Genomic DNA, 25,709 nt, shown 5'->3' with positions numbered 1-25,709 from the left:
TGTCTTGCCTCATTAACATTCTAGCTTTACCCATTCAATTTTTCCTCCTCCCCCACCCCCAGAGCAAGGTCCTGCCTTCGTTCTTTTTTGCGTTTTGAGCTGCAGATTTAGGAAGAGAGGGATTGAAGAGAAGAGTAGGTACACAAGGCACTGGTTAGAACTGGCTGATAAAAAACTTTAAGGGGGTGTTTAGAGGTGAGAGGTACAGAGACACCTATTTTGGATGAGGGAGGCTAATAGGTCTTCCTGTTGTTTTTGTTGCTCAAAGATATAATTTAAGAAATATACCTGTTGTCTTTTGTGACTTTGTGGTGATCAAGAAATACAGTCAATGAACTTGAGTTATTTTAAATCACTATTGCTGCACTGTGTTTTGGCTGCAACACTTTATAAAGCCAAACCCAGATGTAATGGCACACACGTATGAGCCACAGTATTATCAGGGTTTTACACACAGATTGAATTTGAAAGGCAAATTCTAAAGATCACAGACTGACAACATTGAATGGAACTGTAGACATCACTTAGGTTAGCATCTCAGAGTGCGGTTCTTTAAGTGTGGTCCCTGGACCAGCAGTATCCACTTGTTAGAGACACAAATTCTCAAGCCCAAGCCCAAGTATACTGAATCAGAATTTCTGGGGATGGGGCTCAGGAAACTGTGTTTGGGAACCAGGACTCTCTCATCTAATACATTATTTCTCAAACCTAACATATAGGAGAATCACCAGGAGGGCTTCTTGAAACGGTTCCTTGGACCCCACCCCCACAGATCCTGATTCACTAGGTGGCGGTGGGTCTATGAATTGTATTTCTAACAAGCTTAGAGTACTGCTGGCCCAGGAACAGACTTTAAAAACCACCCCACTAGGGCAATGCAGGCATCTTTTTTTTTATAACAGCCCTCCCAGCTGGTCCCCTTCCGCTTATTACATCTAAGGTCAAGGAGCCCTTAAATAAATAAAATCTTTAAAAAAAAAGGGGGGGGGGCACGCCTGTGTGGCTCAGTTGGTTAAGGAGCCCCTACTGCAAGCCTTTTTGGTATTGGGCAACTCTGTTGCCTTTCCCTAATAGCACAAAGGCTGCCTCATTATGTTGACCGCCCATCATTCACGATTCTGCTTTGATAGCTGCTTGCAGCAACAATGTCTGGGGTTGTGATGCCAGGTGAAAAGCGGTGGCTTGGATTGTGGGGCGTAGACTCAGTGGTCAAGTGGTTCTTATTCCGGGCTTATTCCCAGTTGCGATCATTGAGCAGTTCTCGAGCTACAAGCAGGAGTAGTAATGCATCACGTCTTTTCTGGTTGGTGCCTTACCTAAGCTGTTAATACTTCTTAAGATTATCGAGGTCAGTGAATGACAAGCAGAGAAAAATTATTGGTTCGTGGAATTTCCAAAATTGTGGAGTAGACCCAAGCTTTGGGAGAGGGTAGATCCAGGTGCTCAAATTATGTAGGCTTTCTTCATTTTCTGGGTCGACTGTCTTTCCTCATGCAGGCAAAGAAAGTTAACTATTTCAGGCTTACTTTCTACCAGCATACGATCCCAGCAGAAAGACATTGCCTCTCTCTCAATAGTTCTAGAGCATGTTTCCCAAGCTTGACATTCATTGGATCTCTTGGGTAGTATGCTCATCCCCGAACCAGTCGTTTTGGCTAGAAGGGGGTAAAACATACTCATTGGCTGGGCTGGGTCAAGTGCCCAATGCAGAACTGAGAAATTAGATCACTTCCATCCATAGAGACCAAGAGGCAGTGATAGCCCAAAGGAAAATCCATAGTGCTATTACCAGAAGAAGTGGAATGGATACTGGGTTGACCCCCCCCCCAAAAAAAGTGCCATTACATCTGGGAAACTTTCCAAAATAGACACCCAGATGCCACCCCAGAGTCACAGCATTGGGTTTTCTGTATTTTTTTAGTTCTCATTGTAAAAGGCTACCTTAGTTGAGCGTTTAAAGTATGCTTACTAAGTTTAACCACAGTGGGTGCAGAGCCCTACATAGAAGAGATTTTGAATCACAAATAGAAAACATATTATTTGCTTTCTCAAATATTGCTTCCTACATAGTAGCTTCCTTGTTAGTAATGCATATAACCTACACCTTGTGAGAACAAATTTGATGCCAAGACAAATGCTTTCTTGTTCCTGAACATGGCTTTTGAGGCCAAGATAGGATCTGAAAGAACAGTTATCCATTATGCATTGTGTCGCCTTCTTCTTCCTTATGTTTCTCCTAACTTTCAGATTCTTGGATTTTTTTTTTTTCTTTTTTCCCCAGGAGACTCTTTTCCCCCCAGGTAGTTTTGTAAACAGTTATTTTAATGTGGGCTGTTTTCATAATCTTCATTTCTCTATATTATGTAGTTATTCTTCTTGTTTGTTTCGGGCCCTTAAGTATTTAATCACAAATAAATCTGCTGCTGTCAGTTTTCTTTTGGAAAAACAGCAGTCTTCCTGGAAAGGATTATTAAGAGCTGTCTTGTATTAGGCTGACATAATGGACTCTTAGGGCCAACAGAAGAAAATTAATTTTCATATTATGTCTGTTCTCCTAAGAGAAGGGAAAAAACAACTTTTATTATTCACCAAGAGTTTAAGTTAATACAAGCCAGCTTCCTTTCTCAGAGGAAGACAATAGTCAGATTCGTTTTGCTTTAGAAGGTTAATAAGAGAAATTATGTTTGGTTGTCTGGTTTCCAGAGTTGAAGATCTGAACAGAGATGGAGCCCGACAAACAATGCTGTAAGAAAATTATAAGAGATTTAGCCTGTACAGTGAGACTCACTGCTGCTTTTCCTGTGGGGGAAAAAAATTCTAAAGCAGCATATGCAAGCATAGAGGTGTGGGAAAATGGGAGCCACACAGCTGCTTGTCTCTAGAGCTAGGATTGTAGACGACAGGAAGCGAATGAGAATGAGCAATGAGATGTCGCTGCCCAAGGAGGTTCATGTTAAAGGCTGCTCCTGTAGGAGTGTGTGTAAAAGTAAAAAAAAAAAAAAAAAAAAAAAATCCGGGGGAAACATATCAATACAATACTAATACTTTGATGCCAAAAAGAATAGAAAGATTGGGGGCGCCTGGGTGGCTCAGATGGTTGGGCGTCTGCCTTCGGCTCAGGTCATGATGCCAGGGACCTGGAATCGAGCCCCACTTCTGGCTCCTGGCTCGGCGTGGAGCCTGCTTCTCCCTCTCCCTCTCCCTCTGCTCATGCTCTCTCTCTCTCTCTCTCTCTCTCTCTAAGTGAATAAATAAAATCTTTAAAAAAAAAAAAAGATTAAAAAGATTGATGCCAGTCTCTGTTTTCTGACTTGGAAAGATATCTCGGATGCTCATATAAAGTGAAAAAGAACAAGTGACTTCTGGCAATAGCAAGTGTGTAGAATTACAAATAGAATTTAAAATTTTCTAGTAGCCATATCTTTCTTTTTTTAAGTAGGCTCCACTCCCAATGTGGGGCTTGAACTCATGACCCTGTGATCAAGAGTCGCATGTTCTACTGACTGAGCCAGCCGAGTACCCCCTCTATGAGCCATAGCTTAAAAAGTAAAAAGAAGCAAGTGAAATTAATTTTAATAGTTTATTTTGTTTAACTCAGTATATCCAAAATATTACCATTTTACCACGTAATCAGTATTAAAAATAATGAGGATAATTTACTTCTTCTGAGGTACTTTGTTTGAATTCTGGTGTATATTTTACACTTGCAGCATCTCAATTCAGACTAGCTGCAGTTTAAGTGCTCAGTAGCCATGTGTGGTCTCTGGCTCCCTCATCAGACAGTGCAGATATGGATTTCAGGTAGGAAGTTTTTGAAAGAACGCATCAAGGTTTTTGTTTGTTCCTAATGTGACTGTGAATCACAGTGAAATAGGGAAAGGGAAAAAAATGTGGGAAGAAAAAGGATACCAGGAGACTTTAGGAAAAAGAAATCACTAAACTTTTATTAGTCAGGAAGTATGACTATGATTTGATGGACTTTTATTAACTTCCCATAAATCCCAAGTAAGATTTAGACTTTGAGACTTAAATGTGAAACCATTGTGTCATGGATACATGATGTAATTAAAATTTTTTTTTCATTTTGGGGAAATCAGTATAAATTAACAGTTAAAAAAAAAAAAACAGCAAGGGCATTGTTTTCTGTGTCAAATGCTGCTGGTAGGTCAAACAAGAAGAACTCAGAATTGACCATTAGGTTGAGCATCATGGGGTCATCGGTGGCCTTTTGACAGGAGCTGTTTCTTTGGAACAGTGAGGATGAAAATCTCACCGGCCTGGCTTCAGGAGATAAAGGAGGGGGACTGGAAACAGTGAATACCATCAGGTCTTCTCAGGAGCAGAGGGGCTGTGAGTCGAAAAATTGTTGATTTGTTTTTGATTTGGGGTTTTCCGCTCTTGTTTTATAAAGATGTTTATATCTGATGGGAATGATCCAGTAAAGAGAGAGAAGATTTCAGTAGGGGGAAGAGGTGTTTTACTTGAAAAAGAGAAAATTCACAGAGGATATAATAGCTGCCTGCCCACATTTGAAAGCGTGTCAAATGAAAAAGGAATCAGGCCCACTCTACTCTGTGTATGGCCCTGGGCTAGACCTAAAATTACAGTGGGTATGAGGGATAATAAAACAGATTGGGCTCAACACATGAAAGTACATTCCAGCAGTCGGTGCGGCCCATGCCAGCATGGCTTCCTTCAAGATGCAGTAAAATTTTTATTACTGGAGATGTTAAAGCATCTGTAGGTTAGACTAGTATTTCTCCACTCTTTTGTGCTTTTGGCACACTTTTGGATACAACGGTTTTTGGCGGCACACTTGAAAAGGTGCAAAGCAGTGTTAAGCTGGCCAGTGCCAGCAAGAACATAATCATTACCCACTCCAGCAGTGACCTGAGAAGCATCCCCAGTTAGCATGCTGTTCTTTGGGTTGTCCTTTAGCACTTCTTTGCTGTTTGAACAGAAATGTTTAGTGCCGCAAGCATGCTCTCTTTTATATTCAAAAGACAAAAGTTCCACATATTCCATAAAAGTACATAGCCTCTTGTTTTTGCCCCCGGGGGATGTGCCCACCATTGCACCCACCAGAAGAAAATCCTACCCCGCTCTGCACTCTCCACAGGGTCACGTGAACTGTTAAGCTCAAAATTCAATCTGACAAAGATCACTCTAAGACTATCGGTCAGGAATCGGTTGCCGACCACAGAATCCACTCTACCTAGTTAGTATAAGCAGAGTGTTATTTAATAGTGACATAGGGAATTAAGTGCTTACAGCATTGTTAGCAGGGTGGATAGCAGACTCTAGTCTGAGCCCCCAGGAACAACTCCAGAACCCAGAACCGCTGTGCTCTGCCATGACCACGAAGGCTGCCATTTATAACAAGAAGCTGATGGGTCAAGAAACTGCCAGTCCCTGAGCGAACTGCAGAGCCACACTACCAACTCTGCTTTGATCCCAAAGCTGCCATTGTGGCTTCGGAAAGCTGTAGAATCAAGAAATCACTGACTCCAGAACCACTACAGCTCCGTCATGATCTACAAAAGCAAGATGGCGCCCTGTATCCTGTTTCTAAATCCACCAGGCTTCATTCTGAGTGAGAGGCTCTCATGAGTACAAAAGATGTGTGGAATCTAATTCATCTCCAGAACTCTAAACTGCAAAGAAGGTTAGGGCATTGACATTCTAGCTTTCTAACTTTTGTGCGCTGGAATGGGGCTGAAACGGGTATTGAGCAAGTCATTCCACAGTATCTGCCGCAGCGTCTTTCTTCAATCACAGCAAAAATAAATTAGACATATTGATCAAAAGTTAGTAGCACGCTAGTGAGGGTTCCCGTACGGAGGTAAAAACGAGAAATCAGGCCTCAGCTAGGTGCTTGAAGTGGGTCTGCCAACTATACATATCAGTGATTCTATAGTTTGAGCACAAATGGAAGTTAGGACATAAGTACCAGTTTTGCATTTTATGTTGGGAGAGAAAAGTGTCTGTAGAAGGCCTGCCAGCCAGTAAGTATTTTCCAGTGTCTGTGCCGTGTATCAGCCTGGATTGATGTTTTGCAGATGGATTGTCTTTGCTCCTTGCACTTGTCACAGCCCTCGCAAAGCAGCTGCCTGTCAGAGATCGGCAAAGAAATAGGGCAGGTCCCACAGCGGTCTGACTAAAGCCACCAGTGACCTCATTCAAGAGCGGCCAGAACTGTCTGACATAGTCTCCCTTTTCCAAATGAGTATCTCCCTCCCGGTTTTGCCTTCACATGGTCACTTACTCATTCAGCAACCACTGAGCACTTCTTTGTACTAGGCACTAGGGATACACTGTGAATAAGAAGCAGGGTTCCTGCTCTCATGGAGCGAACATTCTAGTGGAGGGGGAGACAAGGTACCGGCAAACTAATGCATAACATTTGGGGACAGAGGGAATCTGCCTTCTCATGCCCCAAGCGCTGCTCCCTTGACTGCAGAGCCAGCTCAGATCCCAAAAGCTGCTCTTGGTATGAAGAGAGGCAAGAATGATGATTTGCGCTTTGTTTAAGGTTGCTTTCAGCCAACAATTGGAGCAAAAGGAATAATGTGCAAGGTCAAGAACGCAGGGGAGTGGGTGTGGCTCCCAGAAGGCTTCCAGGTTCCTCAGGGAATTTTGGCAGAAGCTCTGCGATCAAAGCAGCTTGTACCAGGGGGCCTGTCGGCCACTTTGAAGGAGCCAGAACTGAGACCTTGTTGCCTTTCATGTCATTTTGCTGCATTCAGGGGTCTGCCTACCGGCATGTGAGACAGGACTTGTGCCTCAAGTTGGGTCCTTCCGTGGTCTGTTCCTTGCTGCATCACTGGGCCTGGCCAAGCCTGGCCGTGGTCCCCAAGTGGAGTGCTGGTCCCCAACGGGAGCACCCGGCTGAGTCCTCCTCAGTGGCTGTCGTTGCTTCCTCGTGGCCTTCAGCAGGGTGCTGAGAAGCAGGCCAAATTTCTCTTTACTCACCTCCCTGAAGACCCAGATAACTAACACTCAGGGCACACTGAGGGTCCGGGAGTTAGAACAGGAGAAAACTGTAAACTGCTTCTGAGGGCTGTCTTCAGTCCAGGAAAAACCCAGGCACGTGCCAAAGCCCCCCTACACAGAGATTCGCTCATAGACACCCTCTTTTCCTCTCCTTTAGCCCTCCCCTTCCCAGAAAGCACATGGACACTGTGAATCAACCTTTTCCCGGCCACATTCTAGGGCATTTTATCTCAGAGCTATGTGAAGTCTGTCTATTGTCTTATTTGATCTTTTGTTTTGAGAGAGTTCTTGTTCTTTCCTTTTTTTTTTTTTTTGAGAAAAAAAAGCTGTTATATTTTTCATCTGATATCTGTCAAAAATCTTCTGATCTGTTCTCTTCATCTACCTTTTGTGAACCTTTTTTTCATAGGTCCTGTGCTCGTTTATTCCTGCATGTTCATTCTGGAATTGAAGCAGTTCTGTCTGGGTCTGTGTTTACCCATTAACAACATGGGCAGATTCACCTTGACTCCCATCCCTGCTCATCTGAGCAATGGTGAAGCTTCTCTTTCAGAGCTGGAGCTGGAGGGCTGGCCTGGACGCTCCTCAGGAAGCAGGAAGGGTTCAGAGGCAGTGGGAATGTGCCATCTGTTCTTCCTCTCTCCTCAGGCTTTCCCTCCCATCTGCCAGGCTCCTGTGCCTATGTGGTTTGTGAGCCCGTGGCAGGACTCGCCTCGAATTTCCAACCCCCCCTCCTGCCCCCTACTTCAGGGCAAACAGGCCCCTCCCAAGACGGCCTGGGTCAGTGTGATTTCCCATGCGCCTCCTTCTGGTGGACTCAAATGTCCTTTTGGCTAATACCTTTCCAGAGGGTCAAATGGCTCCTAAGATATACTTTTTCCTCTCACCTTCACCCTTTCCTCAGATTAGGCCAGCCCTTCTTATCAGCACACTGGGGCAGTGGAAATAGAAGAAGAAACAGCTTCTTCCCAGTCTTTCCCATGCTTCCAGCCCTCAGTCCTCCAAACCAGGCATTCCAGGTGTGTGGAGCGTTCTTGCTCATGTCCCTCACCTGACGTCAGATGGGTGGGACTTGGTGTTCTCTTTCAGTTTGTCCACACGTATACAGCAGGTCTTCAGAGCATAGAGTTTAGCCATTCTCTTCTTTCAATAAGTTTCTTCTATATATTGAGCCATTTTTGCTTATTTCCATGGGTTCCAAGGACTTATGCCAATGAACACTTGCTCTGCCATCCTTCCAAGAAGTTTCTCAACTGCTAGATATATTCAGTAGTGAGACCACGAAACTAAAATGTCAGATGAAGAGGAACATATATTTTTGTAAATTGGGAAGGTACGACTAAAAAAGCTAACAAGTGAATAAAAAGACTAAGACTCACAGTGATGGAACAGAATCTGAACAGTTAGAAAATGAAACTCAAGAATTAGCCGAAAGGATAAAAGAGAATGAAACTCTATGAGTAAAGTTATATGGCAAAAGCATAAAAGTAAATGGTAGCAAAGTCTAAAAGAAGTAGTATTTAAGTACTTTTAAACAAACTCTTAAAGATTCAAGGGCTAGAGAATCACATGCTAAGAATGAAAGAACCTAAGTATTTAAAGATTAAAATAAGTGAAAAGGTGGAATGTAAGCAATATATAAGGTTGTCTCATTCTAAAAATGTGCCTGTAGGGGTGCCCACCTGGCTCAGAAGAGCACGCAACTCTTGATCTCGGGGTCATGAGTTGGAGCCCCATGTGGGGTGTAGAGATTACTTAAATAAAACTTTAAAAAAAAAAAGGTGTCCCTGTAGTGACTGATGTACAGAGATGTCTAAGACTATGTTTAGGTAGAAAAGCAGGTCACAGACTACTGTGCCGTCTACAGACCTATATGTCACACAGAGCTTTGCAGATAGGAAGAGAATGGAGCTCTAGGGATCGCACCACTCTATTAACTGGAAGTGGGAAGAGAGTGGAGGTGGGATGTTGTGGGCACTGTCAGATCCCCTCACGTCCCCTCACCATTTCTGGCTGTTTCTCCCCTCCCCCCTCCAGTGCACTTTGGCTCCAACAGCCACGCCAGCCCTCACTCCCCGGCAGCTGCTCTGGGTATATGTCTACCTGGGGCTTTGCCCCCCAGCCCCACCGTGGCCCTCAGTGCCTTGTCTCAGGCAGGATAGCTGAGGCAACCTGCCTGGAGGGACGCTGTCCAAGATGTAAAGCGAGCTCCATAGGTGATTTTACATTTTCTAGGAGCCACATTAAAATTAATTCTAATATTCTTAGAATTTTATCTTCAACATGTAATCAATATAGAAATTATGAATGAGATGTTCTAAATCCTTTTTCATGTGTATTAAGTCTTGGAAATCAGCACGTATTTTATGCTTCCACAGTTCACTTTGCACATATCAGTTGCTCGGTTGTCATAGGTGGCCACTAAGTACAGCCCAGCTCACCCAAACCAAAGCTGTCCCCTCAGAGGACTCTGCCTGCAAATGAAACCTCACATCCCTGCCCTGCGTCCTCCACTCCCTTATGGGTTTCTTTTAGGAGCACTTTCTTAATAAATGTTTTGCATGTATTATTATTATTATTATTATTTGTAATTTTAAAAAACCCAGAAGTTTTAAAAGGAAACAAAAAATGTTACCTCTCCTCCAGAAGCCCTGCTTTGTGGTTTGTTGATTGCTAAGGCAGCCGTAAACTCTAGGGAGCCTGGGTTTCAGAAGGCTTGGTGGTGGGGGGGGGGGTTGCCTCCTGAGTAAAGAACAACTGATAACATCTCAGGAACTTGGCCTCTTGCCGTTTGTCAGATGTGGAAGGCTTGAGCCTTTGATGTCGGTCTAGTTGCTGCCGAGATAAGTGGCCTCAAGCCATCCTAGGGTGAGATTATCTGGAAGTCTGCCTCAGGTATGCAGCACGTGGCTTCCAGGGGGAAGCTGGGTCACCGCTGGAAGAGGAATGGCAGATGGGCCTGGCAACAGTGACCTTTTTTTCATTTTGAACGTGGCCGCAGCCTAGCCCGTACCACGGCAGCAGCTTGGGAGTGGGCAGAGCCTGTCTGGCTCCCCACGGCCAGGCTGCCTCCCTTCCCTGGGCATCCAGCTCCACAGCAGGATGGTGGTTCCCTCTGCAGATGCCTCCGCCTTGTGGATAATACAGCTTGAGCCAGTAGGCCTTCTGTGCTTTGCCCTGTCACCAGTCTTTATGAAGAAGGCATTCTGAAGAGTCCCTTTTGACCAAAGTGCCATCAAAGATGGCTTTTGAGGGCGCCTGGGTGGCTCAGTTGGTTAAGCGACTGCCTTCGGCTCAGGTCATGATCCTGGAGTCCTGGGATCGAGTCCCGCATCGGGCTCCCTGCTCAGCAGGGAGTCTGCTTCTCCCTCTGACCCTCTTTCCTCTCGTGCTCTCTATCATTCTCTCTCTCTCTCAAATAAATAAAATCTTTTTAAAAAAAAAAAAAAGATGGCTTTTGGTTTCTGTTTTTGCATGTCCAAGGAATTGGATTTAGTTGGCTTATTTGTCTGGCACTGGAGGTAGGGGGTGAGGAAAGAAGGCTGGCTGCTAATTGGCTCAGAAAATAATTCCAGTCCGGAGCCGAGATGCCTGTGTTTCACTAGCGAAGCAGCCCCTTCTTCCCAGAACTACCTTTCCCACCTTCCTCACTGTGTCCTCAGAGAAAGGAGCAGGCAGGTTGCAGGAACACACTTCTCAATTTATTCTCATGTGCAACTCATTTATTCAACAGGCTTTTGCTGCTTGTATACTATTTATGCCATTAGTCTTGAAGGGTCTGTTTGATCCTTTCTGTTTACAGTGTTGTTGCCAGCATAGGCCCTTTTGATGGCTTTTCTTGCGTATTTTAATTAGAAGTAAGGAGAGAAAACCAAGCACGCTTGGACTCACACAGTGATGGAGGTCCCACCTCTAGTTAATCTCCAAAAGCACTCTAGACAGGACTTCCCCTTTCAGAATGAATCTGTGATGGCTTGAGTGCTCACTGGTCCTCCTTTTACCTTAGACCCCACTCACTTGACATAGTGGATGACTTCACTCAGTACTGAAGGAGGTGACAGGATTGCACCGGGCCTGGGGTACATGCCTTCCTCCCCCACAGCATGCACGGGCATTGCTCTGTGCAGAGAGGCGTGGTGCAGTCTCGCTGGGGCACGTGGGTCTTGGAAGTGCCTTGGCTTTGCCCTTCCTGACTTCCTCATGGGGCTGGCCTCAAGGTAAGAGTGCCAGAATAGGCCAGTGGTTGGCCTGCCATTCCTATTCTCTGATCTCAGTGCCTTTCCTAACTCCTTCTGTTTCAGCTCGGCACCTCAGCCTCCAGGCCCACTGATGGATCCGCTGACCAAAGGGTCCTGTAGGAGTCAGATGGCACAAACCCTTCTATGGAAAGCCAAGTCGTCTCTGTCCTTTGGAATCCAGCCTCTTCAGACATGGCCAACAGAAGACCCTGAAGTAGAGTCGCAGGTCAACCTGTAAGTAAGTAAAAGAAACATCTGTTTGGGCCCATGCTCACTCTAACTTGAAATCCCTTAATGCCCAGGAAGAAAATACTTTTTACCTTTTCGGGGAGAATAGGGAGGGCAGAGGGGATTGAATGTCTGGTTCGGAGACTTCCTTTCTGTTCTTAATGATGCCTTCCTTGTGTATTTCTTTCTTTACTTGGCAATAGTCACTGAGCACCCGCTCTGGCCAGGCCCTGTGTCAGGCATGGTGAGCACAATAGATTCAGTTTCTGTCTTCAGGGGATTTGCAGCTCATGAGACAAATAGCCCTTCATCAAATAACCATGCAAATAAATACTAACAAATTTTGACAAGTGCTATGAAATGTGTTGCCTTGATTCAATAAACATTTACAGAATGCCTTCCCTGTGCCAGCAGCATCTTGGGGATAGAAGAGAATAAGGCAGTGTCCTTACCCTTGAATAGCAAATCATATCTATAAGGGAAAAAAATCCAGTATTATTCAGAAGAAGTGATGATAATAATAAGTATAGTATAACTAATAGGGACTCAAGTCCCGTGGGGTGGTAACTGTGTTTTCCTGTTTACTCCTGAATCCTCAGGGCTTTGTTATGATGTACAAAAATGTCTGTTGGATGAATGAATAAGTGAATGAAGAGAATATGAAACAGGGTGCTTAGTTCTCCAGGGGAATCCAGGGCAAGTAGGTGCAACAATATGATTGACTTACGAACAAATGAGATGCCTCATCAATTCAGTGTGACAAATATTGATCAATACTTGCTGTACCCAGTGCTTTTGTGGAGCTAATTTGTAGCTGGGGGCAGGGATCAGGATCACCTGAGGAGCATAAACAATTTATGCCCTAGGCCCACCCCAGAGATTCTGATTCATTGGCTCCACAACAGGCGAGAGAGGACTTTTCGGCGTGTTTGCCTTCACAGAACTCATAGCCGATCCAGGGAGACAGACAAGTAACCAGATAACTCCAGTCCTGCTTGAAAAGAACCAAGTATAAAGTTATTTAGGGGTAAGTACTCTGCTGGAGCACAGGGAAGAAAAGGGGTATCAGCTGAGATCAGCCTGGTAGGATGTGCCTGGGCCAGGACAGAAACGGGGGAAGAAGACCACTTTTAAATGGAAGGAACTACAGAGCTAAGGCTTAGATCCATGAGAAGTATATTTCAGCAACATCGACAGGTATTAAACCAGTGGTTCTCAATGCTGACTGCACATGAGAATCCACCCCGGGAGCTTTAAGAACAAGGAAGCCTTCGTCATTCCTCCAAGATTCCAAGGTCAAGGGTGAGACAAATACCAGTACTTTAGAAAGCTCCCCACGTGATTCTCATATGCCACAAAGGCCGAGAAACGCTGTTTTCACAGAAGTGACCCCACGTAATTAAATAAATACAAAATAGAAGCAGCTTCTATGCCTCGCCAAGGGGTCTGAACTTTCTAACTTAGGCAATGGGGAACCTTTGATAGCATTTACAATCTGAAGAGATAATGCAGTTTAGAAAGTACAAGGTTGGGGTGCCTGGGTGGCTCAGTCGTTAAGCGTCTGCCTTCGGCTCAGGTCATGATCCCAGGGTCCTGGGTTCAAGCCCTGCATGGGGCTCCCTGCTCGGCAGGAGGCCTGCTTCTCCCTCTCCCACTCCCCCTGCTTGTGTTCCCTCTCTCACTGTGTGTCTGTCTCTGTCAAATAAATAAAATCTTAAAAAAAAAATAAATAAAAAGTACAAGGTTCACATCGTTTAGAAAAATTCATGATTGTCAGTTCCGTCGTGGATTCTTCAAGGAAACATGGGCGAGTCTGGAGTCACCACGGGCTTTTCGGAGTGACCACCATACCGTCCATAAACGGCCCTTTAATGAAAATATGAGATTTAATCTGAAACCTAAAATTTCAGTAAATACTGAATTATCTGAGCAGAATTATCCTGTTGCTGGCAAGGAAGGGCAGTGTGACAGGGGCTCCATCCACCGAGGGTGCGGCGGAGAGGACCACGTCCTCCCAAGCTCCCAGCAGGTGCGGGTCCACACCGGGCACGCCCTGGGTGCCGCCTCTTCTAGACTACAAGCCCCACAGTGCTCTGCGCGCATGACGCAGTCAAAGGGGCGGGCAGGGCTGCGGGAGAGCCTATGAGATGCAGCGAAAGCATCCTAATTAGCATCTGGAGGGCCCTATTGGTGAGTTATCTGGTAGAGGGTGGGCCAGGCCCTGGTGATTGGCGGCCGACCAGCTGACTAGGCTGCCGCGAGAAGGCGTTAGTGAAACCGAGTCCGGATCCTCCAGTACTGGACCCCAGACTCAAGGGCCGGACTTGAAACTGATTGTACCAGGAGTCCGATGTTGGGTTAGAAAGATGTGTCTTTAAGAACCGCTGCCAGGGGCGCCTGGGTGGCTCAGTCGTTAAGCGTCTGCCTTCGGCTCAGGTCATGATCCCAGGGTCCTGGGATCGAGACCCGCATCGGGTTCCCCGCTACGCGGGAAGCCTGCTTCTCCCTCTCCCACTCCCCCTGCTTGTGTTCCCTCTCTTGCTGTGTCTCTCACTGTCAGATAAATAAAATCTTAAAAAAAAAAAAAAAGAACCACTGCCATTCTGTGACCCACTCATTCACCCATTAACTCATTCATTCAACAGTGTTTATTGATTACCTGTGTACCAGGCACGTGTGCAAACATCCTAAATGCATTTTCTCATTTGGTCTTCATGAAAACCTGATGAGGTAGCTACTGTTAGCTCCGTTTTACAGATAGGGGAGCTGAAGTGCAGAAAGGTTAAGAGACAATTCCAAGACACACAGCCTGTAAGTGACAGGGCAGGGATTTTGAACCTAGATTTGTCTAGCTCCAGTGCCCGTGTCCTAACCTCAGGGTGCTCAGCCATGAAATCAGGAGCAAAGTGTTTATGGAATGTAGGCATTCACAGGGCATTCTGATATATATGAATATATATGCATATATATTCAAGTGAAGAATATAACAGTGTCTTACTGGACACCAGTCTGGACAGATTCTGATATCAAACAATTCACTGAGCATCTGTGTGCTGTGTTGGACCCTGTGCTATGCACTGGGGATGCAAAGAAAGCCTTTCCTTCCAGATGAAGGGGGGTGAGGAAAGTGCTATTCCCTAGGGCAGTCCAAGGAGATTTCCCAGTGGAGGGAATACGTGAAGAATGGAACTTTACCAGGAAGAAGTGGGGGAGGCCTTCCCAGACAGAGGTCACCATATATGCAAAGGCCAGCAGCATCAAGGCACTCTGAGTGTTTAGAGGACCGTGAACAGTCTCATTTGGCCAGTGCTTCTTGAGGAGTGGTGGGGGGTGAGCCTGGGAAAGTAAACAGAAGCCTACTTAACCACTGAGGAGTGGGAGGGCTTAACCACCCGCTAATAAGCTTGGTTTTGAGTCTGTAGGCTGGGGCATAGCATGATCAGATTTGCTAATTGAGAAAATAACTGGTGTCAGTGGGCAGCTAAGTTGCAGCAGGATAAGGCTGGTGGCAGTGGACTCTATTAGAGTGGCCAGGGAAGAGAAATAAGCATTCTAATGAGTGGCAGGAACCATGGGATTGATTCAAGAAATATTAGAGAGGAAGATTAGAGTAGTACATGTGTGGGTGGTGGGGTAAGTGACCCTCTGAGTTTTGACTCAGGCAACTGAGTGGTTGGTCTTGCCATTAATGAGAGGGCCCTGAGATGAGACAATGCAAAATCCAAGATAGAATAAGACAAAGATCATTAGATAAATGCCATCAGTACTAAAAAGGGGTACAGTTACATCTCTGGGGGCAGAAGATGCTTAGGAAAGTCTTTTCAGAGATGGTAATATGAAGTGGACCTTGAAAAAGGAGCACTTCCCTTCTTTTCTTTTTTTGGACTACCTTTTAATAGGCAGAGATGGGGAGGAGAATATTCTAGATGGCCAGATCTTGGTTTGCCTCTTGTGTGGTGCAGTAGTAGGAAGTCTGGAAAGTCAGATTGAAGGGCATATTGTAAAAGATGTTGTACTTAATCCCTGGGCCACGGGGACCCTCTGAATGATGTTTGAAACATGCAAGTGATGGTTTGAGCCCTGCTTTGGCAAAGTTAATTTCACAGCTGCATACAGCAACGAGGCCAGGAGCCAAATAAGAGATGGACTAGGCTGCGTCTTCTTGGTTGTGAGTTAAATAAATACAACTCAAATTCAGGCCAAAAAGGGAGAATGTCTGGCTTCACATAACCAAACTAAGGGAAGGGATGGATCTGGCTTCAGGGGTGGCTAGATCCAAGGACACAAATGCTGCCTGGTCAGTGCATTTCTTTCTCACTCCCATGTCCTCCAAATTCTTAGCCCTGCTTCTCTGTTGGCCTCCTTGGCTCCTACTGTCTATGAGTTGTCACCATGCAACGGATGACATCTCAGGTAGCATGAAACTTGAGAGGAAAAATCTTTCCCATTCATTAGAAGAAGCATGGGGAAGGTCTGGGCCACGTGTCCATGCCTGGTTTTGTGGGCGAGTATGTTACCAGGGGAAGAAGAGATAGTTCTTGTCTGCCCTGGTGAGCTGAGCAGCCTTGGAGAAGAAAAGGTGTCAGGAGAGAGGAGAAGAGGATTCAGATGGGTCATGGAAGCCATTGTAGGGATTTCAAGATGTGGAGTGGTCTGTGAGTGATCACAAAAATAACTTAGGAAGTTTTTTCAAAATATGGCTCATGGAACCTATTTAATTGGAATCCCTAGTGGTGGGACTCAGGCAGCTGGCTTATGGTGTCTAATGCAACCAAAAGTTTGCAGATGGAACTGCAGTCTGGCAACTGAATATGATAATCAGACAGCTGAGGAGCACCTTTGAGAATAATGCGATTTCACTTGGGAAGGGAAGGCAGGAGGCCGAGTGCGAGACTCTGCAATCCTCAATTCTCCCAGTTCATAACCTTGTTTCAGGACCGTTAACAACCCGAAATGAGGTAAAATTTCTTCCGAGATGTGTTGAGTACATTAGGGAAAAACTATGGAAAGCTATTAGAAAGATGGTTTTGGGGACCATTCTGCCTTAAATGGACGTCAGCCAGAGGGGAAGGAAGAAAGTTTGAAAAGTTTTTAATCCCCTCTGAATTATCTGCTAATTCTCTTTTACTATGATTCATGAAAATATCCTACCAAAAAGTTGGATTTCTTACAACGGGTCATTCACACTTCATTTCCCTTGCTAGGTGAATTGGCAGTGGTTTACTTTTTGATCTTTTGAGGAAATTTGGCATGTATTTGAAAGAGTTTGTCTTCAAGGCATTATACAAATATAAGGCAGTTTTGTTACTTAGACATTTTTAAAACAGCTTCCCAAACCCTTGAAAGACCTAGCTTGTTCCTGAATGAAGGGCCACTTAAGCGTAAAAGACAGTGCTAGAAAGTAAGCCTTTTGGTTTACGGTTTACGGTTGGGGGAAATTCTGTTCCCCTGTCCTCTTGTCTCCAATGGAAAAACTCCTCCACTTGCATGGAGGAAAGAGGTTGGACCAATAACTTGTCCCTCTCTCCTTGCCCCTCTCACTCTTGGGATTTGATTGCCCACAGAGCTTGTGTGTTATCTCCTCTCTTGTTTCCATTTGGAAAAACACACCTGCGTCCTCTAGAGGCAGGCATGGAGGCCCGTCTGCCTTGGGCTCCCCTGTTGGAGCTCGACGGTCCTGAGACAGCAGATCCCCTGGCAACCATCCAGGCAAGTATCCTACAAATGGCCTGTTCCACTTTAGAAACTGGAGGGATGGGGGAATAATAAGGCCATTTGGCCGTCAGGCTCAACCACATTTGCCAGTGAGACTCTGACAGTAAGGAAGTTGGTATTTTGATTTCCATTTGCCTGACTCCTGTCACTAATTCTTAACCGATTCCAAACACAGAGAAGAGAGTGTTCTGATTTACTGATAAGCTCCCACAGCTCCCACGCTTGTGAGACAGGCAAGGATTTGTGAGGGTCTGGTTTGGTTTGCTTTGTTTGTTTTTCCTGTCTTGTTCTTCCCTATCTTAGCAGAGCACCTGGCATGTAGAAAGTGGTCACTAAATATTTGTTGGGTGTTAAGTAAAGGGTGATAGAGCAGAGGTGCCAGCTAGGAGGCTTCTTTCTGCAGTGATGAGGGTCTGAGCTAACACAGAGAACATGGAAATGGAGAAGAGAGGAGTAGCGAGGGAATGAATGACATTGTGGAATTCTACACACGTCCACAGGTGCGAAATGGTAGACAAGCCTAGGCATTGCAGCAGTATTAACAATAGCAAAAGATTGAAAACCATTACCTAGGGAGTCGGTTAAATAAAATATGATGCATCCACTCAGTGGAGTACTTTGTGACCATAAGAAAGAATACAGGAGCTTTTGGGGTACTGATTTGGAAAGATCTCCAAGATACACTGAATGAAAAAAAGAACAAAAACAAGGAGTAGAATTGTGTATAGCATGCTACCATTTGTGTGGGAAAAAAGGAAAAGGGAACTTGAGTTTTTCTTTGTCAATGGCTAAACGTCTCTGGGAGGAATACAAGAGGAAATGGGGACCTGAGAGGGGCAAGACAAAAGGAGGCTTTCCCTGTACAACCTTCTAGGGTCTGTGGGTTTTGAACCAAGTAAGGGTGTTCTCTCTTCAGAGAATAAAATACAAATACACAGATACAAACATACAACTTTCAAAAGCAATGCTGTGCAGGCAGCAGGAATAGCACCGGGCATCCCACCCGATGCTGGCTGTGAGCGGAGACATGGGTGATTGCCCTGAACCTTGTACCTGGAGTGGCTAACTGGGGAAAAGGTGGCAGTTTGCTGAGCCGCACACAGGAGTCGGTGTGAGTGTGGTCCAGGGCTGCACGGGTGTCCGTGGAACTAGGGCCCACCCTTAGAAGTCCGAGTTTGCAGTTGGAGAGAAAGATCCAAATTGGACCTTTGGTCTGGGGAGTTGTTAGCTTAGAGGTGATATTTGAAGGCACAGGAGCAGTGAGGTCCCCAGGGAGGGAGGTGGCTTGAATCAAAAGGAGAGGATCCTCACCGATTAAGCTAGGCTCGGAGTTAAAAATTGCATTGCTGCTTCGTGTGATCTGAGAACCAGGAGGAGTATGGTCTCACTCCGCCAGGACCTCCTGGCCCTTTCCCGGGAACTGAAGCTGCCTGTGCCCTACTCACCGCGGGAGCTCAACAGCCCCTGGAGAATAACAGCTAAAAGCAATCAGGTTTCCTAAGGAGGTTATGCCATTGCTAAGAATTGTATTCCTCTGACTGTTTGAGTTTTTTATTCTTTCAAATTTTGTAGTCCTCAAGGGCCAGCAACCCATTTTTGGTGCTCACCTCATCTCAAAGTACCAGAACACTATAAGGACACGCTATAAATAGTGACTAGATAGTATTATTCTTTTAAATCATTGCTTTTACGGAGCAGAAGGAAATGGTTTAGGCTGCCCTGCCCTAAATTCACCTAGCTAACACTCATTTTTATAAGTCCTATTTTGGCCTTGGAAGCAGACTTGTTTTCTTGTCATCTTCTATAGTGATAAATGTTCTTATTAAAATACTTTGCCTCCTACATTTCTGTAAGTTTGGTTTATCTATTTCTTTGCTTTCTTTAAAGCTCTTTCTCACCCTTGGCTTCATAGTTTCATTTTCTTAGACTATCTCAGAATCAGAGTAGCTTAGTGAAGTGAACATTTTAGAAAGCCCTTCAGAAATATAGTTTGGCCTTAAAAGCACAAAGTAAGCTGCTTTTCTTCCGCTACATAGTCTGAATGTGCCTGCAGGAAAACTGTGCATAGATAAGCGTGGAGTGGATCTAAATTGGTCCAGAAAATTAGAAGGAGAATACAGAGGTCATTTAAAATGTAGCCTGGGCCTCCCCCCTCCCCTCTTCTAGGTCCCCTCAAGGTAAAATTCAGTCAGTTCCAGAACATTTATTTCTATGCTTGAGACTAAGAATTTTTCACACATGGGTATGGGCTATGAAGGAAATCAAAATATGCCACCCCCAAATATGCTACTTTGGCATAAAGATTAGTTTGAGCTGAAGGCAATGGGGAAAAAAACACACAGGAAGAACTCTTTGCCTTAAAAGCAGGGCATAAATTTCCTTTTGTGAAGGTGCCCCCTCGCTTCTCTCAAACCTAGAGGAAGAGAACAACCCTTACTGCCAGAGACAGAGAAGGAGGGAATACAATTCTTAGCAATGGCATAACCTCCTTAGGAAACCTGATTGCTTTTAGCTGTTATTCTCCAGGGGCTGTTGAGCTCCCGTGGTGAGTAGGGCACAGGCAGCTTCAGTTCCCGGGAAAGGGCCAGGAGGTCCTGGCGGAGTGAGACCATACTCCTCCTGGTTTTCAGATCACACAAAGCATCAAGATGGGTCGGCAAAAATAAGCCTTACTAAATAACTTGTATCTGCCATTAGTTTTGCCCATGTATTTATCTTACCACGATTTACCACTCCTAGAAGAGCCTCACATCCTTCTTTTGTTTAGTCCCTTCTCCCCAGTTTATTGCCCTTTGTTAAAAGGGTATATAAACCCCTGAGTCTAGCTGCTTTTTTGGGGTTTGCTCCTCTGTGGAGCCCTTGTGCATGTAAAATTAAAAATTAAACTGGTATGCCTTGACTTCTGTTGATCTAGCTTTTTGTTTGGTTAATTCGCAGGCTTCAGTTTCAGAACCTAAGAGAGTAGAGGAAAAATTTTTCCTCCCCAACAGCTATGTTCCTAAAGTGTGAAAATTTTAGATTTCAACAAATTCTAGCTTGTCACAAAGAGACTTTTTTTTTTTTTTCCTTTGGGTTGTTCTTCAAGCCTACACACACATCTTTCTAATGAGAGGCATGGAGCACAACTTCTGTTTATTCAGATAGTTACTGTGCTCAAATTAGAAATCATGCTAAGTGCTTCTTCATATGTATTTTCTCATTAAACCCAACAGCCCTATGAGGAAGGTACCATAGTTATCAGTATTTGTTGAATTAATTCATTATTCAAGCCCCATTTTACAGCTGTAGAACTGAGGACTCATGAAAGAGTGATCAAGCAGTGAATTAATGGTGGGCTAGACAGGGCTAAGTAAATATAGGCAACACTTATGCACATATAATTTCTCTGTACATATAGATATTTATTTAAGTTTAAGGTCAGGGTTCTATGTTTTCTCTGTATGACATTTTTAAAGAATTTTTTTGTGCTATAATTTACATGCAATAAACTGCAAAGATCTGATCCACTTTTTAATGTTACAGCACCAGTCACTTGCACTTAATTGTATCACCGTGTGCTTATTGAAAGACACCAACTACCAAGCATAGGAAATGTGAACTTTCTGAACTGATGGCTAGTGAATGAGGTCACAATTCTTCCATTGTGATGGCTCCCATAGCATTTGCTTTGTTTGCTCATATTACTGGCATCGTATTAATCTCTGAAATGTATTTTTCTGATATTAACCTGCGGCAACATTTACAATATTCTTATGTCTGACTCAAAACAAATGTCATGAATATGCGATCTAATGGAGCTCACTTCCAGCAGCAACTGATAGTGAAATTGAGAGCACATGGGGGTGCTCTCAGGCCTGATCCTAGAGAAAGTTATGAAGCAGCCTCTGTGTTCACCCTACCCAGTCTAGCTCACCCTACTACCCTCCTGTTACTCCTGGCCCCTTGTAAAGAAGAAAAGCCCTGGGGCACCTGGGTGGTTCAGATGGTTAAGCATCTGCCTTCGGCTCAGGTCATGATCCCAGCATCCTGGGATCGAGTCCCGCCTCGGGCTCCCTGCTCCTTGGGAGCCTGCTTCTCCCTCTGCCTCTCTCTCCCTCTCTCTCTCTCTCTCTCTGTCTTTCATGAATAAATAAATAAAATCTTTAAAAAAAAAAAAAAAGAAGAAGAAAAGCCCTGGGGACGTGACGGTTCTCCTCAGATCTTTGAAGGGCTTTCCTATAGAAGTGATCTTAACTTGTTCTATATGGCCCCAAAGAGTGAGCTGGCTTGTTTTCATTCATTCATTCATTCATTCACTCATTCATTCTTACACCAGCCTACTAAGAGCTAGCTGACTCTGTGCCAGGTATTATGTTAGGTGCTAAGGATTTTGCATTGAGCAAAACCAAGGGAGATCCTGCCAGTGTGAAGTTTATACTCTAGTGGGAGAGGCAGGTGTTAATCCAACTCCTTCTTTGGAATTTCTAATCTGGGGGCAGAGGGTGGGTCAGGAAGAAGGCGTTTGGAGAGTGCATTCCAGGTCCTAAGATGAATAGCCCAGAAGCTGCTCATGAGCTGAAGGAAAAGGAAGAGAGGCAGAGTGGCTGAAATGCTCAGAGGGAGCAGGCCTGACCCCACAGTGGTGGGGGTGGGGGGTGGTATGTAAAGAAATTGAAGAAGAATGAAAGGGCGAAGGTGTAGGACCAGCTGGTGGAAATCCAGGTGTGGTGGACTTTAATTCATTCTGGGAGAAGATGGTTTAATAGCCAGAATGGAGGGCCTTGGGGCATACTGTGTTTGTGATCACTAATGGTGTGTAAGTACAGACTGGGTAGCTCTTTTTCAAGTATCTGACAGAGAATACGCAATCACAGATAACAGGTTGGACCCCAGATGGTCCCTAAGTCTGTGGAGCTGGAAGTCTCTGGAAGTCTCTTCTACCCTAAGATTGTATGATGAGACAGGAAGACTGATGAGGACGTTGTTGGCATTCAGAATCTTCTGGGTCTGGGATTCAGACCGCAAGGACCTGTCAGACGGAGAGAATGGGCTGGCTGAAGATGGGTGATGATCACCCACGGTGGCTGAGGACTGACCGTAGAGCTCGGGAGGGAGAAGTCAACAGTGATTAATTCCATAGCTTGGAGACTGTGAAAATAATTGAGTGCTGGCAGAAGTGAGAAACCACATTGTTGGATCAGTTTTGGAAAAACCACACTGACCTCCTGGCACTTCTGGGAGAAGTAGGAAAGGTAACTGAGCATATGTCAAGCCCAGAGGTGTAAATTTGGGACTTGTCAGTAATACTGATGCCATAAAAGTGCACAAGTCCTTCAAAAGACGGACTTCAGGGAGCACTTCACATTTGGGAACAAAAAGAGAAAGAATGAGCCAGTGAAAGAGGCAGAGGTGACTGGTTCTATGGGGTCCTGTAGAGGAGATGCCTTCGCTGGGCATCCAGTGGGTAGGAAGTGGGTCTGCCAGCATTTCTCAGGTCGCCTTTGGAATTTATTTTGGTTAAAAATACAGGTGCTTAGATCCCACTCCTGAAGATTCTGATCGAGGAGGTTTGGGGTAGGGACTGGGCATGTATATATTTAGATGAAATTTTTTTAAGCAAACTAAAACTTTTGCAGAGGATAACAGGAGACTGTCTTTATGATGTTATGTTGGTGAAGGATTTCTTAAGTCAGAAAAACAAAGACCAGAAAGGAAAAGATTGAAAATGTTTACATTAGAATTTTTAAATTTCTTCATGATAAAAGATACCGGAGCAGATTTTTAAAAGAAAAACCACTGTTTTGAAGATGACATCTGTGATTTGTTAACCAAAAAGGGTTGGTATTCAGAACAGACCGATAATTCTTACAAATCAATTAGGAAAAGACCAACAACCTACAGAAAGGGAGTGGGTGAAGAAGCAGGAATAGGCAAATCCTAGAAAAGGTAGCCCATCTGGCCAATGAACAAAAGAAGAGTGTTATCAGGGGAGTGCAGATTGAAACCACACCTCAGTGAGACACTATTTCATATCCTTCAGACTGGCCAAAACCAATTTCTGACAACACCAAGTGTTAACGAGGATACGGAGCACCCACGACTCCCATGCTGCAGTTGGGAGAGTAAATTGTTACATTCACTTTGGAAAACAAATTTGCAATATGTAGAAAAAATAAAGATGCACATATGACCCAGCAGTTCTACTCCTGGGTATGTCATCTAGGGACATGATTGCCATCGTACTGAAGGAGAGATGTAAAAGGATGTTGATTTTACAGCGCTGTTTAAAAACTGGAAACAACTGAAATGTCCAACAGTAGGAGAATGGAAGAACAACGGTACAGTAATCCAGAAGGCTACCCTACAGCAGCGTATGTGAATGATTCAGAGCTACAGGTATCAACATGTACAAATCTCAACAACAAATTGTTCAACCAGAGAAGCTAGTTGCAGGAAGACATGCATAGTAATGGTATTTGTGTAAAATTTTAAAACATGCTAAATAATACTATATATTGTTTATGAATAAGCACCCAGTGCAAATATAAAAATATGAGCAGGAAGTATAAACCTAATTATTTAGTGATTATTTCAGGGCAGGGAGAGATGACAGTGGGACCAAAGAGGTACTCAGGGGTTTCAAGTCTGTCTAAAATGTTCATTATGTTATTTTTTTTCTATGTCTTGAAATATTTCATAATAAAACAGACTAGAGAAAAAAATCCAGATGATTCTGATATATAGCTAGGTTTGAGAACCAAGATCTAGAATCAGTGCTTCTCCAAGTTCATTGTGTGTATGAAGCCTCAGGGGATCATGCCATTCTGTTTCATTAGGTCTGAGGTGGGGCCTGAGAGTCTGCATTTCTCACCGGCTCAGGTCCAAGGACCACGCTATTCTGAATCGCAAGGGTCAGAATAACCTGGGTGTTCTCTAGGATTCTGGGCACACAGGGTACTAACCCACTCTGGATAGCATGCCTCCCTTCAGGGTCTGGGTGCAGCTGAAGGCAGATCTTGTGCATCTCAGTGGAAAAACGTTGAGGACCTGGGGAGAGAGACCTTGGAGGGATTTCCCCAAAGAAGCAAAATCTGCAGGTGATCAAGGGAGGTATGCAGCAACATATGTTTTCTGTTCATTTTTTTTTTTCCTTAAACCAGTTTCTGCTTAACACTTTGTGGTCATGCCTATGTAGGTCTCCTGTGGGCAAATTATGCTTGGAGCTGGAAAGCTCTTCAGTCCCTTTTCTTAGAGGAAAAGGGAAGCTCAGGTCACTGAAGAGTGGGGAAGGGAGAGAGCAGATGCACAGACCTTACATTTGCAGGAATCTTCTTGTAGGTAGTGGTTCCCAGCTTTCTGGATGGTGGGTCTTGAGCTGAGAAAAGCGCGACAGGCCCCCCTCCCCCAGGCTTCTGCTCTGGGCACCCACACCTGAAGACTGCATATGCTGCTCATGAGGGGATAAAAAGAGGCTGTTTTACAATTTACCATATTTGCTCCACACAGGTGTGCCTTGCTTGCACAATATTTCTGTTCCCATGAAATCCTGTGTCCTTGACATTTCCCCGCTGAACCATAAGCACCCCAAGATCCAGGGACCACACATCTCAGGTGTAGCACCTGAGCCCAGTACCTGGTACCTCATACGTGCTCAGAAACTGTTTATTGAATGAGTGAAAGAATTTTGGCTCAGATACAGTTTTTTTTTTATGAAACTTTTTTTATTTTGAGAGAATCATAAATTCATATGAAGTTGTAAGAAAACAAAGAGAGGGGCGCCTGGCTGGCTCAGTAGGAAGAATGTGCGACTTTTGATCTTGGGGTCGTGAGTTTGATCCCCACCCTGAGAGCTTACTTTAAAAAAAGAAATAACACAGAGAGATGCCAGGTGCCCTCTGCCCAGTTTCCCCCACGGAAGCATCTTGCGTCACTGGTGTATGGTATCACAGCCAGAAGGTTGTCGCCGATATAGCACACTGGTCCTAGGTTCCTGTTTTACACACAGTCCTGTCACATGTTAGATAAATGGAATCACACAGTCTGTAACCTTTTAGGATTGGCTTTGATTCACGCACCGTAATTCCCTGGAAATATATGTTACATTTATCAGCAGTTTGCTCTTTTAATTACTGAACAATACTCCATGGGCTGGATATACCATGGTTTGTTTAACCATTTGCCCCACTTTTTTTTTTTTTAAGATTTATTTATTTATTTTAGAGAGAGTGTGAACCAGGCTAGGGGCAGAGGGAGAGGGAAAGGGAGAGAAGCAGATTCCCTGCTGAGCGCAGAGCCCGATGCAGGGATCTATCCCACGCAACCCTGAGATCATGACCTGAGCCAAAATCAAGAGTTGGATGCTTAACCAACTGAGCCACTCAGGCGCCCCGTAACCATTTGCCCTTTCAAGGACTTCTAGGATTTTTCCAACCTGGGGCTATTCTGAAGAAAGCTGCTACAAAACATTTGTGTACAGATTTTTGTGACTGTCCATTTTCATTTCTCTGGGATAAATGCCCAAGAGTGTAATTATTGGGTCATAAGGGTAACTGCATG

At 44.6% G+C, this 25,709-nt stretch overlaps 1 protein-coding gene across 2 annotated transcripts in view; it reads left to right on the top strand.

The window, feature by feature from the left end:
* Nucleotides 1-25,709, top strand: part of GARNL3 (GTPase activating Rap/RanGAP domain like 3) — a 140,529-nt gene that overhangs the window by 4,658 nt on the left and 110,162 nt on the right. For both annotated transcript variants that reach the window (XM_025888463.2, XM_073905728.1), the window contains exon 2: nt 11,295-11,465. In XM_025888463.2, coding sequence (XP_025744248.1) covers nt 11,323-11,465 — 143 coding nt within the window. In that variant the 5' untranslated portion in view covers nt 11,295-11,322. The remainder of the gene's footprint in view (nt 1-11,294; nt 11,466-25,709) is intronic.

Source organism: Callorhinus ursinus, unplaced genomic scaffold, assembly GCF_003265705.2.
Source record: "Callorhinus ursinus isolate GAN/ISIS: 27379988/994484 unplaced genomic scaffold, GSC_fseal_2.0 scaffold24, whole genome shotgun sequence".
Classification (NCBI taxonomy): domain Eukaryota; kingdom Metazoa; phylum Chordata; class Mammalia; order Carnivora; family Otariidae; genus Callorhinus; species Callorhinus ursinus.
The sequence above is the reverse complement of the archived record's forward strand: the minus strand, read 5'-3'. Positions and strand labels throughout refer to the sequence as shown.